General features: G+C 32.4%; 2 protein-coding genes across 5 annotated transcripts in view; one reads left to right on the forward strand and one right to left on the reverse strand.

Annotated features, from left to right (window-relative positions):
* The window catches only part of LOC117316801 (nicotinate phosphoribosyltransferase-like), a 42,169-nt gene extending 32,720 nt beyond the window's left edge, over positions 1-9,449 (forward strand). Inside the window, exons 12-13 of the mRNA XM_033871575.1 lie at positions 1,321-1,428; positions 2,212-9,449. Coding sequence (XP_033727466.1) covers positions 1,321-1,428; positions 2,212-2,289 — 186 coding nt within the window. The 3' untranslated portion in view covers positions 2,290-9,449. The remainder of the gene's footprint in view (positions 1-1,320; positions 1,429-2,211) is intronic.
* Positions 9,450-9,922: 473 nt separating this feature from the next.
* LOC117316804 (exocyst complex component 3-like) overlaps positions 9,923-18,927 on the reverse strand; it is a 34,551-nt gene continuing 25,546 nt past the window's right edge. For 3 of the 4 annotated variants that reach the window (XR_004530004.1, XR_004530005.1, XR_004530006.1), the window contains exons 22-25: positions 13,482-13,565; positions 13,166-13,258; positions 12,234-12,398; positions 9,923-11,604 (exon numbers count right to left, since the gene is read on the reverse strand). Coding sequence is in view for 1 of the 4 variants with exons in the window: in XM_033871579.1 (XP_033727470.1) it covers positions 12,315-12,398; positions 13,166-13,258; positions 13,482-13,565 (261 nt within the window). In the remaining 3 variants the exon portion in view is untranslated. Of the gene's footprint in view, positions 11,605-12,132; positions 12,399-13,165; positions 13,259-13,481; positions 13,566-18,927 lie in introns of those variants that run through there. The other variant, XM_033871579.1, reaches the window with a different exon arrangement.

Here is an 18,927-nt window from a genome sequence, read left to right on the forward strand (position 1 = left end):
AAAAATCTCCATCTGAGGGACGTAATTCAACATTGTCTAACCCAAAACAGAGTTTTGTTAACCCAAATGTTTTGGAACATCATCCCGCAACAGAAATCTCCAACCTGAGGGATGTCATGGGTTATATAGACAACCGTAGATATTATCCCAATAATGATCATTTCTCTCCATCAACCTATTTCAATTACGCAGGGTCGAGTTGTTCCAATATTGAACAAAATATTGCAATGCAACACAATTTTGCCATGATGTCATTGAATTGTCTCTGTGATGTCATTGAATTGTTGCCATGACATCATTGTATTGTTGCTGTGACATCATTGTATTATTGCTGTGACATCATTGTACTCTTGCCATGACATCATTGTATTGTTGCAAGAACATGTGATCTGTCATGCCCTAGGAGTTGACAGAAATATTACACCTTAGGGGGTGACTGAGAAATCTTGAATAGGTGAAATGAGAGACAAATCTGTGAAGGATGGGAGAATAATAGAATCTAATATGGGTCTGTTCCATGGACAGGGATATCTCAACCGGAGTGTAAGAGTTTGGCCAGTCAGCACGAGGATTGCCGAGTGCTGGCCAGCCAAACTCTTACACAATTTATCTTTTCCCTAGCAAACGCCGGATAACCCTCTGAAGTATGTGAGAATAAGCTATCACAGCCCTGTTAATTAAAAAAGTTGAAACAATTTCCAGGAAGTGGGCATCACTCAGTATCAATTACAGTGAACTGGTGGTTAAGAATCTAATAAACACACTTCAAAGTCAATTAAAATTAATATCAAGACTTTTGCAAACAAGATTTTATTGTTTGTATGATAAGCATGATGATTTCAATTTTCTAGGTGTTCATTTTCCATTTCTAGATAGTAACATTCCTGCTTCCCCTCCTATGGTTTTACATGTCTCAATTGATTCAATGTTTAAGGACATGTTGCCAATACTGTCATTTCCTTGACTGATGTCTATTGACAGAGAAATTAACAACATAAGGTTTCAAGAGATGCAAGTTGTTGACGACCATGGAAAAAAAATTTTTGGTCAAAGTCATGATCTCATTCTGAACCTATTTCCAGACATGTTTAGTGATATGCCTAATGGTTCCATTGTCACTGTGCCTTCCCTTTCGTAAAACCTGGTCTTATTCTCCTGGTATGATATCATGGATCTCCATGCCATGTATTTTGTTTATATTTTTTCCTTGTTTTATCGTTTTGGAGTTTCAATTTTGGTTTTCGTTATTATGACGGTATTCTCAGTTGTTTTCAAGTTATACTGGATTCAACAGAGTATATATAATTTTTGCTGTTTTAGATGGTACGCTCACTCCCCACTCTGACAGAACTGCGATCCAAAGCTATGGAGTCCCTCAACAGCATGAGACAAGACCACAAAAGGGCACTCAACCCAACACCATATAAGGTCAGTATCCGTGCCGTACTAGTACGCAGTTCAATTATAATTCTATCAGTGATAAATAAAGATTATTAATTTCATTTGTATATTTGTTGGAACTGTTCTTACCAGAGAACAGCAGAAATCCATAAAAGAAATCTGAGCAAACCATTCAAATTTGAGCCATCTTCTTGTCAAGCATTACAAATTTTAGCAGAAAATTTACCCCACGTGTATTATTTTCATATCAATTTGCCTAATCTCGATATACAAGTGGGTGGATTGATCGCGAAAGTTATCCCCACATGTTTAGTTTACATTTCGAAATCTCAAAACTACCCCCCCCCACCCCCCACCCCCCACGTAAATACTAGTAATCACTTTACAGTACTATTTCCAGCTGAATATGGCAGATGTTTGACAGAATATATCAATATTTCAATGAGAAATGATTTTTTTTTTAATATTTTGTTTAGTTATTACAATAACTCTGTAATTACATTATCGCTGAAACGATTTCCGGCCAGAATGAAATATCATTTGTCAGAATACTGCTGCAGACTTAACAAATATAATTCTACTGAAACTTAAAATAGAAGAAATGCTTTAAGGACTCCTGGGCCAGAAATTAAAAAATGAAATATCTGTGCATGCTGGGCATTGGACAACATATGCCTTATTAATTGTACAGGAGTCCTACTGATAGGTAGATATTATACTTGTCTAGGAAAGCCCAGTTTTATATTAAAATATATTATATTGTGACAGGTAATCACATACTGTGACATACCGGTGTTGAAATTTTTTCAGGTTTCAGTCAGTGCCAACTTGTACCAATTTCTACATGACTTGTGGCTGGAGAATGCACCTATAGGAGAATTGGCTTAGCCGGACGTACTACAGGATGAAAAACCCAACTATTTTGACCCTACAGAATTTATCAAGTTGAAATACAGTCAAACTTCTTTATTTTGAATTCGGATATCTCCATGACCCTGCCTAACATCAATAGATTTAGTTCCCACAGTAAAAAATTCTATATAAAATATTCTCGGTTTCCACGAATACTCATGATATATGAAAATTTTTCATTTCCCTACTGACTTTGAGATCATGATTCAGCTGTATTCAATGTAAGCTGCAAGTGGGATGATCTGAATTTTAATGATACCCTGCAACTTATACGTAAAATTTAATATGGACAAACACAGAATGCACACAATGTACAATTATACTATAAGAGAAGTCAAAACAGGATGTGACAATTGTCTTACAGATGTTTGAACTGTTTTCCAAGTTTTTAATCTTAATTATCTGGTAAGTGGTACATGTAAGCCATCTAAGGTCATTTTTCATTTGGTCTGATCAATATTCATCATAGATAATTAATTTCTAGACCGAACAGAAATTTTTGGGATATCAATGTGTTAAAAGTGACATCACCAAACAAAAGTGAAACTTTAACAACCGACTTGGATAGCAATGTGATCGAAGTTTTTATATTTGAGGGTATGACAATATTTTAGAAACTAAGAAATAATTATTCCTTAGTGTTTTTCCTGCCAATGTAACTGGGTGCACAAAACGACCCCATTCCCAATGCATTTTAGCTTTACTTATCCCCCTCCCCCACATTGCATTATAAAATACAATTATTAGAAGGATCCAATTTTTAATCGTTATTTAAATTGAAAAAAATTCCAAATTATGTCATTTGGATTTTTCTAAAATACCCAGGAAAAACACATAAAAATACCCCATTAAACTGAATATATTTCATTTGCAACGGATGATTGGATGATGACTTATGCAAATCTAGGAATATATGACAAACTGGGTTAAGACATATTTTCTATTCCAGTTTGGAATGATGCTGGTGTTTAATCTTTCCAGCAGGAAGCTAATTTATGGATGTGTTAGTGTCTTATATATGTTGATTGGTTAAAGCTTTGAGCATTCCTATGTTTATTATAGTTCATGCATATTCATGCTTTAATTACATTAAATAGATATGTATAGATGTTTACAGGTGCTTGCATCTGGTAATTAATAACAACCCTAGAGATAAAATCCAAGATCCATGATGTATAAGTATATACATACTGTAGATAATTTGGGATATAAATTACCAGACCTCAGTTTCATCAATATTCCTTAACTTAAGAAACATTCTTACCTTAAAATTTCCCATAAGAAAACATTACAGGAATTTATGGAAAATCCTGTATTTACCATTTCCCATAAGAACATTACAGAATTTAAGGAAGGTTCCTTCAGATTTTTTCCGTAAATTCTGTAATGCTTTCCTATGGAAAATTTTAAGTTAAGGAATTTCCTACATTGTTAAGGAAAATTAATTGGGGCCAGATGCAAGTGCCTGTGCACTGACTGATGAATTATGTTGTTTTTAATTTTAAATCAGATGATAGCAAAAAAGGATGTATCATACTATAAACTTGTGATATTCTGTAAAAAGTACCAGAAAAAAAAGTGTGGTAAAAAAAACCTAGTTTGTGCAGTTTACCTGGTAAATGTGTGGAACAAACTGGTCCGGTGTCAGAAAATATTCCACCAATTTTGTCAAAAAAAAACCACAAAAAAAAAAGAATGAAAATACTGCCTTGTTGCTGCCATTAACTTTGTATAAAGTCTCGTTTTAAATTTCTATTTTACATGCATAAATTTGTAAAAATATAAAATACTTGTGAAATATTGAATTTTATTCCAAATACCTGTTTTGTAATCAATGATATTACTATCATAAGAGAGTTTTAGATCTGCTTGAATGTGACATTTGTTTTAAGATACATAATAAAATTACATTCTTGTATTAAAATCTTCACAAAATCCAAACAAAATATATCAAACATTCCAGTTTTAAGATTTAGTTGTTTTTTTAATTCTAAATTTAAATATTCTTATTATTCATAAACAGAAGATTTTTTTTAAATTTAAAATGACGCTTGTTCATTATCCAGAAAAAAAGGTGCCATATGCACTTGCGACATATAAATTGATACTTGTTTATTAGTATTAATACATGTTTTACAGCCAAACATTCTTATATATACTGGAACACAAGACTGCATAGCAGTACTAATTATTTTTTAACACTTAAAAAATGGTTGAAAACAGATTATAATGTAGGAACCCAATTTTTTTGTTCCTTATAATATTTATGCTGTATTTAATTAGAACAAATAGCTGGCTATGTTTTTTTACTTAATGTGTGTGTTCAAAATAAAAGTTTTAGTAAATTTTTTAAGGAATGAAAATGTGTTGTGCAATACTCACCATTGATCTTGGTTAACACTGCATGGTGGCGTTAAAGGAGCTAGTGATGAAATTGGCACATATGAAATTAATTAACTGGATTGAATTTGACATAAAGTTCAATCTTACAGCTAAAATTTAAACATGACCTCTATTGATTCTTATTCCATAAAAAATTACATGCTATAATTACCGGGTACATATCTGGTGAAATGTAATATTTGCAAATTTAAGCAATTGAAAAAGTAATATAATTAAGAAAGCCATGCAGTATCACTTTAAAATGTGCATTTGATATTGAGAATTGAATTTCTTAATGAAAATTATAGTTTTTTCTAGAAAGTATCTACCTCGTGATGGAAGTTAAGGTTTGTCAAACAGGGACCACCAGGAGAAATAATTCATTCAATTTGTATTACGATAATAAGTCAATTTCTGTGACACTGACCAGGCATGTCAATTGTGTATTTTTGGATTCTCCCTAATTACCATAAAGATATTTAACTGGAATACCCTTAAGTTTGTCTGAAGGTGAAGTTCGTATTTCATAGAAAAGCATTGAACAGCAGAACCTAAGAAAACTAAAAAAGTTTTTTTTTTGAACCCAATACAATCCTTTCCCAAAGAATACAGAGGAATCCGCTTATTTGCATTTCTTTTATTTGCATAACCAGGTTATTTGCATAAAGTTCTCAGGCCCCAATTTTTCCTTCTTGGTCTTTGTATTTTAACTCCATGTATTTACATCAACTTTTTTTCTACTGAACTCTGCCCATTTTTTTCATATAAAAAATCTGCAAAATACAACTCTATATTTTTTGCTACTGAAAATAAAACAACATTCAATTTGAACCAGTCTCATGAATCTCTCCCATGAGTATGTTGTATTCATTTTCAGCAAATTCCAAACACACGTTGTGTCACTAAAAAATAATCCATGAGCGAGTTGTAATAAAACCAATAGTAACATTTTGAGACCAATACATACGTTACTCTGATCAATGCTGGGTTCTGATTCTGATAAGACAAAGATTCAGAGAAATAAATGCATTGTTGTGATTGATGTAGGGCTCAAAAGAGACATTATTTAAATTTCTGAGATAATTAATGTTCAGGCAAATACAGAGTTTTAATTGATGCAGAATTCTGACGAGACATGTGTGTAGCGTCGAACTACTCACTTCGGATCTTAGCCCGAGGCTACGTGGTCAGCGGATAACCGACCTAGCTATCACGTCCCCGGAAAGAGAAATTTTTTATAGGATAACATTTAGACAAATACAGTTTTTTGATCAATTAAGGTTTCTACTGGTAATGTTTGATACTGTGGAATTCTGACAAGTCCATATTCAGATTCAGTTCTAACTACGATAACATTTAGATAAATATAGCATTTTGATCAATGAAGGGTTCTACCAGTAATGTTCCGTACAGTGACTTTCTGATGTGATAGTGTTCAAATAAAGTTTTTACAAGACAACTTTAAGACAAATATAGAGTTTTGACCAATTGAGGTTCTACCGTAAATGTTCAGATAAAGTTTTTACAAGACAACTTTAAGACAAAAATAGAGTTTGGATCAATGAAGGTTCTACCATAAATGTTCAGATAAAGATTTTACAAGACAATTTAAGACAAATATAGGGTTTTGATCAATAAAGGATCTACCGTAAATGTTCAGATAAAGTTTTTACAAGACAACTTTAAGACAAATATAGAGTTTTGACCAATGAAGGTTCTACTGTAAATGTTCAGATAAAGTTTTTACAAGACAACTTATAAAATAAATATAGAGTTTGGGTCAATGAAGTGTTCTACCATAAATATTCGATACAGTGGAATTTTGTCAGGACATTTTTCAGACCTAGTTTTGACAAGACAATGTTTAGATAAATGTAGCGGTTTGGTCAATGCAGGATTCCAACAAGACAGATTCCAGACAAATACAATGTCATGAAACAAAACAAAATCCAGGCAAATAGTGATTAAATTGGTGCAGCTTACAGACGAGAGACCACTCCGACGAATACTGTAACAGTGTTCTGATTGTAGGATTAAATTGGGAGACGGCTTGATTATTAGTAATGTTGCACAAACACTGTACTGCTAGTAATTCATATCCATCAAAGCTAAATTACATCTGTACAGTTGTGCTGATTAGAAGGTAGAACCTTGTGAATCAGTAAACAAGAGGCCAAATGGGCCTGTATTTCTCACCTAATTAATGCAACTTTAAATTGAATTGAATTTTGTGGATGCTAAGCTGATTATGATTTTATTTAAATATATACCGGTATAAGAAGAGTATTCAATGTAAGCAAAGTTTGTAGCCCTACATCTGGGCCGAATATCATTTGCCTAGCTTGCTTCCTTATTCTGAAAGAAATATCAAACACAGTTGATTCCCGTGACCTTTTAAAATTGGTAAAGGTCAGTCATTTGAACAAACTTTTTATAGCCCATAATCCCAGCATACATCTGGCCCAATATGAGAAGTTATTTAAAGATTTTAACATGTTTGACCCCTGTGACTTTGAAAATAGGTTAAGATCAGTCATTATTAACAGACTAATGATACCCTAGCTTCTCAATATGCTACTGGATCGAGGGTCGCTTGGTTTTTGAGCAGTTTAAACACTAAAGTTGACAGATGGACGATGGATGCCAAACCATCACCTAATGAGCTCACTTAGTGAGCTGACTATGGTTACGTTCAGATTTTGTTTTTTCTTCACTTTTAGGTCATAGTAAATATTTAGTTTTGACATATTTGTGAATGAGCAAGGTTGTTTATTGTTGAGTTCGTGAGACAAGATTGGCAATACACATATTACATTGTAATATAAATTATGTCATCAGGGTAAAATTATCATTCTTCTTGGATATTGTACTAGAGTTAACTCTCTTATAAGGAACTCTTTTGTAACCCAAGTTCTAAAGACCAGGTTGTTTTAAATTTTCAATCCTTACCAATTGACTATTCCTACCTTATTTGCTCTGTTGAATTAAGTAATGACCTTGTGATTTTATATTACTTCCTTGCAAGCCTTGACTAAAACTTTCAAATTCTTTATTAGTATCAATCAGAATTTAATTATGCCTGATATTGATATCGCATTTCAAAAATTGACAAACTGTCAATATAGATTACAGGTTTTTGCAGATGTGCAACTCTTTTTGGAAAGGAGTTACATTTCAGAGAAACATGACATATACCCTTAAGTTCCCTAAAAATTATTTCTTGCAATACCTGTTTTTTGATGACTGCAAATATTGCATAAATATTGTGTAATAGCTATTTTTTTCTAATTGTTCAGGAAAACAATGTATAATGACAGCCCTATATTGTGGGGTACCCCATTGTCTAGAGTGTTTATTGTTGTACCAATCTATTGTTACTGTTTGACACTGAAAACTGCTGAAAGTGCAATACCTTGTGCTTAATTTAATTATCACGATATAGAATACATGTGTATTGAGTGACTTGTTGTGATACGTGTACTAGATGTCATTTCTCTAGACGAGATTGTTTTATGTTCTGGTAAATTTTGTTTATAATGAATTTCATGGTAACAGTCTAGAGGAACTGGTTTGCTCTATCTAAATTTTATGATATAAGATAGAAAAAAAAGAATGTTGATTAAGCCAAAATTGGAGAATTTATTATAACTAACTTAAAAATAAAATGCTTGTGATCAACCATTTTTTCACTGGCTTAATCAGAGAAGTCTAGTGGTCAGGCGTTCATTTGTTTACCTAGAACCAATAATCTAAAATCTCTATTAGAACAGATCCATAAAAAAAAAATCAATATTTCAGACAAAAGAAAAGTGTACATTTAGGTACAAAAAAAGTTTCTTTTAAAATAAAAAAAAAAAAAAATAGAATTCAGATTTTCTTAATATTTTAGCAAAAATATGTATTGTTGTGAAAAGTTCTTCAAATTAGCTGACTTGAATTCTTCATCATTTCAGTCGACAGTGAATGAATTCACCATTGAATGCCATTATGTAGTAGTAATCCTCGTTACCATCTTACTGTTATAGTGAGTCTTAAATAGTCAACTGATCTCATAAAATACACATTACATATTATGTATTGACACCAACATTTACAGGGCTGTACCTTATAACCAAAGAAATCCCTGAATTAGATCACAGACTTATTCCTTGAGTAAGTGTAATGTCGGAGATATATAGACAGAAATCTCCCACAGAATATCAATGTAGATGTAGTATGTTACTGTAAGCTTGTTTGTTAGAGCATCATTCTGGCGTCTCGTTCCTGGTCCGATCTGTTGTAATTTTAACCCTTCCAAGTTTTATATTGACCACATAAAATTGTAACTGTTTAGAAAAAGGTTTTTATTTTGGAGAGAAGACTAGCTGGTCCATGTTTGTTGATTGTGATCCAAATTTTTTGGCATATTGGAGCCGAGTGCTAAAACAAACCAATTTATCAAAATTATTTAAAAAAAAAAAAAATTGCCTTGAAAAAGAAAAAAGGGCCCTGGGTATATATATTAACAGCAAACCTGGACAGGTTCGTTGATTAATGACCAGACAACATTCTGCTCGTGTTACTGGTTGGTTTGACCCTTTGTGATCCCATAGCTATATTACACCAATAGGATTTGACCTATTGGAATGTCTTGTGTTCTATATATAGACTTCTTGGTGTTGTTATGAATAGACAGGTAAGTCTTTGTGATATTATTTTTCTAAAGTTTAAGAAATCTTTATTGCAAAATAAAGCATTATATATCTAGTATATAATATTGATGTTTTGTTTTTGTATTCAAATCTTCATACCCCAAAGGGCAAGTGAGCTTAAGTCATGATGTGGTTTCCGTCGTCTGTCAACTTTTCCTTTAAACAACCTCTTCTCACTAACCAAGAGTCTTGATATTTGGCTGATTTTGGAAGAGGCTGACAAAGTTTGCACAAAGAAATGACCTTGACTCATATTCAAGGTCGCTAGTCAAAATTAGTAAAACATTTAGATGACTTTTTCTCACCTAGAGCCCAATAGCCATGATATTTGGTTGATAAGCTTATATGTTCCTTGGACATGGCCCTGACAAATTTTGCTAAAATTAATAACCTTGACCTATATTCAAGGTCATAGAGGCCAAATTTGTTTAAACCTGTAAACGACTTCTCACTAACCAAGAGCCCTAGAGTTATGTATAGCATGTTGGTCCGAAAATGCTAATTAAGATCTTAATTAAATTAAAACTAAAGAAACCTTTGAGAGGAAGTATAGTCTTTACTGCCTTTTTACATTCAATATTGATATAAATCACACATATTTTTACATCTCGCACATGAATACATTCAATAAACAAATATTGCACTTGAATTGTTTGGCACCAAACAGAAAGCAACTATCTACAAAATCTATGAGCGTAGGTCAGACATCTCTTAGTGATTTTGATTTGTGAGATATACATAATTCAATAACCAGGGGCTTCCTTCAAACCATGCATCATATACTGTATAACATGAAACATTCTTTGTGTATAAACTTTGAAATTCTTTGTTTTCATGGTTTCTATGGAACCGCAAATATAAATACAACAAATATTGTTTGTATTATTGTTAAATTATTGTTACATGGGATAACGACGAAGGTTTGTACCCACAAAATAATTGGAAAGCTTGAAACTAGGAAAGAAATTACAAACATTTAATGATATACAGCACACATTTAAGAACTTGCCCAAACATTGAAGTCTTCCCCAACAAACTCTAAAACCCAAGGAGAGCATCCTTCCACTTTGAAATTCCTACTTTCAATAATATTATTAAATATGTTGGGGAAACATTTGCTGTCAACAACCATATTCTGCCATTTTCATTGTCAATTGTAAAAGAAACATCTCCATTCAAATGCTTATCGCAATGTCATTAATATGTTGTTTTACTGACCAAGTGGAAATTAGCAAGTCTTATAGTGTTAAGAGTAATACCATAAAAGTACCTGTTTTAGTGGGCTTCTTATTTTAGTATTTTTCACAATGAAAGCATTTCTCTAAATTACAATACAGCTAATCTTAACTGTATGAGTGTTTAACGAGTATGAAATTAACAGTAATATATATAGTTGCTTTAAAAATAAAGGATCTTACACTTGTGTCAGTGTATTATAGAATTTGATCTAAACGTTTCGCCTAAAAGCGTTTAATAAATTCTACATTACAATGATACACCGTTTAGGTCCTCTATGGTAGAAAATATGTCTGGAATGTCGTCACGTTGAATACTGTAAATCACCTAGATTTCGCGAATACAAAATATATTTTAATTCGTGCATTTCCTCATTAGACATATTCACGAATATATGATTTCGCCAACATCGCACTAGAAATGACACTAAAATCGCAAATGATGAAACCAATAGAGTTATGGACACTGACAGACTGGTAGGCGATATCCTGGTCACTATCGAAATATGTTATCTTTAAACAAATAATCTCAAAGAATTTGAATTCTTGATTGACTCTCCTCGCGTATTAATCCGAAAATAAATCCCACGCGAAATATAACTGATTTACAGTAGTTATTAGTACAATGCATTACATTGGAGTAAAGATGAATTTTGAACGTGTCCTTATTATCATGAAATCATTCCCTTGAACCTGAGGATATCATCTTCATCAATTTTGAAAAATATACAATTTTATACATATCCATAAGAATTTTGATTCATAATGAAAAAAATATTGAAGGGCTATTCCAGTTAAAAGGAAATAGAAAAGCCAAATTGAAATAGTTTGACATTGGGTACTGGTAGTGTTTGAAAGCTATAGTTGCAGTCTTATGGTATGTACATAATAAATTCAAATTATATTTTCTTTTGGTGATGCTCTTGAAACTACAGGTGTCTTCAACTGGGCGAAGGTAATTTAAAATGAAATTGCCGTTTATTTAAGAAATAATTAACGATGATTCGTGTATTATTGCAGGATATACAACGAGGACGAGGATATTTTGCAATTAAATTAATAACGAAGGCCGCAGGCCTGAGTTATTAATTAAAATTGCAAAATATCCGAGTCCGAGTTGTATATCCTGCAACAATACACGAGTCAAAGTTGATTATTTCTATTCTACCATGTACTGTTTAGTTCTGAGATCGACCTCTTTCTAATAGAAAAACAGCAAAGAAACCCCGGGAAAACCTTGTAATTTATTTCTTGAGTATTGCATTATTTGTTGATGAAATATACAGGCAATACAGTACTACGATCAAGAGCATCTATCATATGGCATTGATTTTGAAAATAATAAAAAAAAAAAAGGATAAAAAAAAAAGAAAAAAAGTGGGGGCCTCCGTAGGATTCGAACTCGCGTCGTGATAAAAATATATTGAAAGACTAACCCATTAGCCCACTCGGCTATAGTAACCTTTTATGAAACGGGTGAATATTAGATATTTAAAATTGTAACAGCCGTGACTCACGAGTGTGTATTATTGGCACGAGCGTGGGTTATTGGAAAATAATACATGGTTTTTAACCAATCAAAACTGGCGTTACATAGCAAACATGGTAGAATAACTGATAATGAACTGAATGAGCCTGAAGTGTATGGTGTCAGACCGTGTTACAAAACCAAAATACAGTAGCCCACCCCAGGTCAGCCCATCTGTGCCACTTCAGTGAAGATTCCTTTTGGTTTGGGTTTCATCTGATCATCTTCTCCAACAGTGTCTTGTACCATCTGTAATAGACCAGCTAAATTATTAATCTATATTTCCATATGAAAAAAAAAGGTAAGCTTATTACAAAAAAAAACCCTGATTAATTAAGAAATACCGTTTGTTTGTTGGGTTTATTGCCCCATGAACAACCTGGGTCATTTGAAGCAGATTTCTCTTGTAGTAGCTGGTGGTTATCCCGTTGAACAGCATACGGGAGGCCCACAGCATGCCATCCAGATCAATTACAATAAAGTGTCTTGCCCAATAAATCACAACCATGAATTCTACAGGCAAATCATCAATTTCTACTGCTTTTGTTTCCTTTGAACTAGATTTTTTGTTAATATCAGGATATACCAGCATGTCACAAAAATCAGTGGAAACGTCGACTCCATGAACTTACCGATGAATGCCAAGTCACTTAACTAGCCACACTGGACTTATTGTGAAGAATAGTTACTATAAGCAACTAGCTATGAAAATCACAGCTTTCATTTTTTTTTATTTGCATTAAATATCAATTACAACAACTGCAAAACAAGTTATATCAACTTAATATAATAATGTTAGTCACTTTTGCTGATCTAGCAAGAATTGTGTGACTGACAAGTCTATCTGTGGGAGAAAACTGGAGTACTTTAAAAAAAAAATTGAAACATGGTTGCTCAGGCGACCCCATGATGGACCTCTTAACGTCTGATTTTGGAATCAAACCTGTATCACTTACTAAGAGGGGGATGTGTCACTACTGCATCACCAGACCACCCTATATATAGTATAGTAGTACCTGTCTTGCTTCTACACGACTCATATCCCCGCGTCCCATTAGGAGACTGATCAGCTGTTCTGTACGGATGTCAGGGTGCTTCACCACAAGGCCCTGTTAGAGAAAATCGTAATTAACTCAAACTGCTCATTCAAATTCAGTTCCCATCCAATGATGTTTGTAATCAAGATTCTTCTACATCAAATCATAACGATGTCAAGTTCTTGGGACATTTTTTTTCTTGAAAACTTTAAGTGGTGACAAGCCTTCATAACATTGTAACGTTTCATTGATTTTTTTTTTTATAATTTCTGAAGTTAGAACTCAAAATTTCTACCGTTATTTCAAGCTGCATCATTGATGTATCCCTAAGTTTCCACACCTCGGCCAGTAACTTGAGAGGTCCAAAATCTGTTTCCCCCTGGAATGAATTGTAACAATAAGGTATACAGTGAAGTAAGAGATAATCAAGTGGCTATGTCAATCAAACTTAGTATAAAATCTAACCTCCACCAAACTTTACATAAAATCTAACCTCCATCAAACTTTGTATAAAATCTAACCTCCATCTAACCTCCATCAAACTTAGTATAAAATCTAACCTCCATCAAACTTAGTATAAAATCTAACCTCCACCAAACTTAGTATAAAATCTAACCTCCATCAAACTTAGTATAAAATCTAACCTCCATCAAACCTAGTATAAAATCTAAACTCCATCTAACCTCCATCAAACTTTGTATAAAATCTAACCTCCATCAAACTTAGTATAAAATCTAACCTCCATCAAACTTAGTATAAAATCTAACCTCCATCTAACCTCCACCAAACTTTGTATAAAATCTAACCTCCATCAAACTTAGTATAAAATCTAACCTCCATCAAACTTAGTATAAAATCTAACCTCCATCAAACTTAGTATAAAATCTAACCTCCATCAAACTTTGTATAAAATCTAACCTCCATCAAACTTTGTATAAAATCTAACCTCCATCTAACCTCCATCAAACTTAGTATAAAATCTAACCTCCATCAAACTTAGTATAAAATCTAACCTCCACCAAACTTTGTATAAAATCTAACCTCCATCAAACTTAGTATAAAATCTAACCTCCATCAAACCTAGTATAAAATCTAATCTCCACCAAACTTAGTATAAAATCTAACCTCCATCTAACTTAGTATACAATCTAACCTCCATCAAACTTAGTATAAAATCTAACCTCCATCAAACTTTGTATAAAATCTAACCTCCATCAAACTTAGTATAAAATCTAACCTCCACCAAACTTTGTATAAAATCTAACCTCCATCAAACCTAGTATAAAATCTAACCTCCACCAAATTTAGTATAAAATCTAAACTCCATCTAACCTCCATCAAACTTAGTATAAAATCTAACCTCCATCAAACTTTGTATAAAATCTAAACTCCATCTAACTTCCATCAAACTTAGTATACAATCTAACCTCCATCAAACTTAGTATAAAATCTAACCTCCATCTAACCTAGTATAAAATCTAACTTCCATCAAACCTCCATCTAACCTAGTATAAAATCTAACCTCCATCAAACCTAGTATAAAATCTAACCTCCATCAAACTTAGTATAAAATCTAACCTCCATCAAACTTAGTATAAAATCTAACCTCCATCAAACTTAGTATAAAATCTAACCTCCATCTAACCTAGTATAAAATCTAACTTCCATCAAACCTCCATCTAACCTAGTATAAAATCTAACCTCCATCAAACCTAGTATAAAATCTAACCTCCATCAAACCTAGTATAAAATCTAACCTCCATCAAACCTCCATCTAACCTAGTATAAAATCTAACCTCCATCTAACCTAGTATAAAATCTAACCTCCATCTAACCTAGTATAAAATCTAACCTCCATCAAACCTAGTATAAAATCTAAACTCCATCTAACCTCCATCAAACTTAGTATAAAATCTAACCTCCATCTAACCTAGTATAAAATGTAACCTCCATCAAACTTAGTATAAAAATCTAACTTCCATCAAACTTAGTATAAAATCTAAACTCCATCTAACCTCCATCAAACTTAGTATAAAATCTAACCTCCATCAAACTTAGTATAAAATCTAACCTCCATCTAACCTAGTATAAAATCTAACCTCCATCAAACTTAGTATAAAATCTAACCTCCATCTAACCTCCATCAAACTTAGTATAAAATCTAACCTCCATCTAACTTCCATCAAACTTAGTATAAAATCTAACCTCCATCTAACCTCCATCAAACCTAGTATAAAATCTAACCTCCATCTAACCTCCATCAAACCTAGTATAAAATCTAACCTCCATCAAACTTAGTATAAAATCTAACCTCCATCTAACTTAGTATAAAATCTAACCTCCGTCTAACCTCCATCTAACCTAGTATAAAATCTAACCTCCATCAAACTTAGTATAAAATCTAAACTCCATCTAACCTCCATCTAACCTAGTATAAAATCTAACCTCCATCAAACTTAGTATAAAATCTAACCTCCATCAAACCTAGTATAAAATCTAAACTCCATCTAACCTCCATCAAACTTTGTATAAAATCTAACCTCCATCAAACTTAGTATAAAATCTAACCTCCATCAAACTTAGTATAAAATCTAACCTCCATCTAACCTCCACCAAACTTTGTATAAAATCTAACCTCCATCAAACTTAGTATAAAATCTAACCTCCATCAAACTTAGTATAAAATCTAACCTCCATCAAACTTAGTATAAAATCTAACCTCCATCAAACTTAGTATAAAATCTAACCTCCATCAAACTTAGTATAAAATCTAACCTCCATCAAACTTAGTATAAAATCTAACCTCCATCTAACCTAGTATAAAATCTAACTTCCATCAAACCTCCATCTAACCTAGTATAAAATCTAACCTCCATCAAACCTAGTATAAAATCTAACCTCCATCAAACCTAGTATAAAATCTAACCTCCATCAAACCTCCATCTAACCTAGTATAAAATCTAACCTCCATCTAACCTAGTATAAAATCTAACCTCCATCTAACCTCCATCTAACCTAGTATAAAATCTAACCTCCATCTAACCTCCATCAAACCTAGTATAAAATCTAACCTCCATCTAACCTCCATCTAACCTAGTATAAAATCTAACCTCCATCAAACCTAGTATAAAATCTAACCTCCATCTAACCTAGTATAAAATGTAACCTCCATCAAACTTGGTATAAAATCTAAACTCCATCTAACTTAGTATAAAATCTAAACTCCATCTAACCTCCATCAAACTTAGTATAAAATCTAACCTCCATCTAACTTCCATCAAACTTAGTATAAAATCTAACCTCCATCTAACCTCCATCAAACCTTGTATAAAATCTAACCTCCATCAAACTTAGTATAAAATCTAACCTCCATCAAACTTAGTATAAAATCTAACCTCCATCTAACCTCCATCAAACTTAGTATAAAATCTAACCTCCATCAAACTTAGTATAAAATCTAAACTCCATCTAACCTCCATCAAACTTAGTATACAATCTAACCTCCATCAAACTTAGTATAAAATCTAACCTCCATCTAACCTAGTATAAAATCTAACCTCCATCAAACTTAGTATAAAATCTAACCTCCATCAAACTTAGTATAAAATCTAACCTCCATCAAACTTAGTATAAAATCTAACCTCCATCAAACTTTGTATAAAATCTAACCTCCATCAAACTTTGTATAAAATCTAACCTCCATCTAACCTCCATCAAACTTAGTATAAAATCTAACCTCCATCAAACTTAGTATAAAATCTAACCTCCATCAAACTTAGTATAAAATCTAACCTCCATCTAACCTCCATCAAACCTAGTATAAAATCTAACCTCCATCAAACTTAGTATAAAATCTAACCTCCATCTAACCTCCATCAAACTTAGTATAAAATCTAACCTCCATCAAACTTAGTAAAAAATCTAACCTCCATCTAACCTCCATCAAACTTAGTATAAAATCTAACCTCTATCAAATTAAACTTAGTATAAAATCTAACCTCCATCAAACCTCCATCAAACTTAGTATAAAATCTAACCTCCATCTAACCTCCATCAAACTTAGTATAAAATCTAACCTCCATCAAACTTAGTATAAAATCTAACCTCCATCAAACTTAGTATAAAATCTAACCTCCATCAAACTTAGTATAAAATCTAACCTCCATCTAACCTCCATCAAACTTAGTATAAAATCTAACCTCAATCAAACTTAGTATAAAATCTAACCTCCATCTAACTTAGTATAAAATCTAACCTCCATCAAACTTAGTATAAAATCTAACCTCCATCTAACCTCCATCAAACTTAGTATAAAATCTAACCTCCATCAAACTTAGTATAAAATCTAACCTCCATCAAACTTAGTATAAAATCTAACCTCAATCAAACCTAGTATAAAATCTAACCTCCATCAAACTTAGTATAAAATCTAACCTCCATCAAACTTAGTATAAAATCTAACCTCCATCTAACCTCCACCAAACTTTGTATAAAATCTAACCTCCATCAAACTTAGTATAAAATCTAACCTCCATCAAACTTAGTATAAAATCTAACCTCCATCAAACTTAGTATAAAATCTAACCTCCATCTAACCTCCACCAAACTTTGTATAAAATCTAACCTCCATCAAACTTAGTATAAAATCTAACCTCCATCAAACTTAGTATAAAATCTAACCTCCATCAAACTTAGTATAAAATCTAACCTCCATCAAACTTAGTATAAAATCTAACCTCCATCAAACTTAGTATAAAATCTAACCTCCATCAAACTTAGTATAAAATCTAACCTCCATCAAACTTAGTATAAAATCTAACCTCCATCTAACCTCCATCAAACTTAGTATAAAATCTAACCTCCATCAAACTTAGTATAAAATCTAACCTCCATCTAACCTCCATCAAACTTAGTATAAAATCTAACCTCCATCAAACTTAGTATAAAATCTAACCTCCATCAAACTTAGTATAAAATCTAACCTCCATCAAACTTAGTATAAAATCTAACCTCCATCAAACTTAGTATAAAATCTAACCTCCATCAAACCTAGTATAAAATCTAACCTCCGCCAAACTTTACATAAAATCTAACCTCCATCAAACCTAGTATAAAATCTAACCTCCATCAAACCTAGTATAAAATCTAACCTCCATCAAACCTAGTATAAAATCTAACCTCCATCTAACTTTACATAAAATCTAACCTCCATCAAACTTAGTATAAAATCTAACCTCCATCAAACTTAGTATAAAATCTAACCTCCATCTAACCTCCATCTAACCTAGTATAAAATCTAACCTCCATCAAACTTAGTATAAAATCTAACCTCCATCTAACCTCCATCAAACCTAGTATAAAATCTAACCTCCATCAAACTTAGTATAAAATCTAACCTCCATCTAACTTAGTATAAAATCTAACCTCCGTCTAACCTCCATCAAACTTAGTATAAAATCTAACCTCCATCTAACCTCCATCAAACTTAGTATAAAATCTAACCTCCATCAAACTTAGTATAAAATCTAACCTCCATCTAACCTCCATCTAACCTAGTATAAAATCTAACCTCCATCAAACTTAGTATAAAATCTAACCTCCATCAAACTTAGTATAAAATCTAACCTCCATCTAACCTCCATCAAACTTAGTATAAAATCTAACCTCCATCAAACCTAGTATAAAATCTAACCTCCATCTAACCTCCATCAAACTTAGTATAAAATCTAACCTCCATCAAA

Source organism: Pecten maximus, chromosome 18 (assembly GCF_902652985.1).
Source record: "Pecten maximus chromosome 18, xPecMax1.1, whole genome shotgun sequence".
Taxonomy (NCBI): domain Eukaryota; kingdom Metazoa; phylum Mollusca; class Bivalvia; order Pectinida; family Pectinidae; genus Pecten; species Pecten maximus.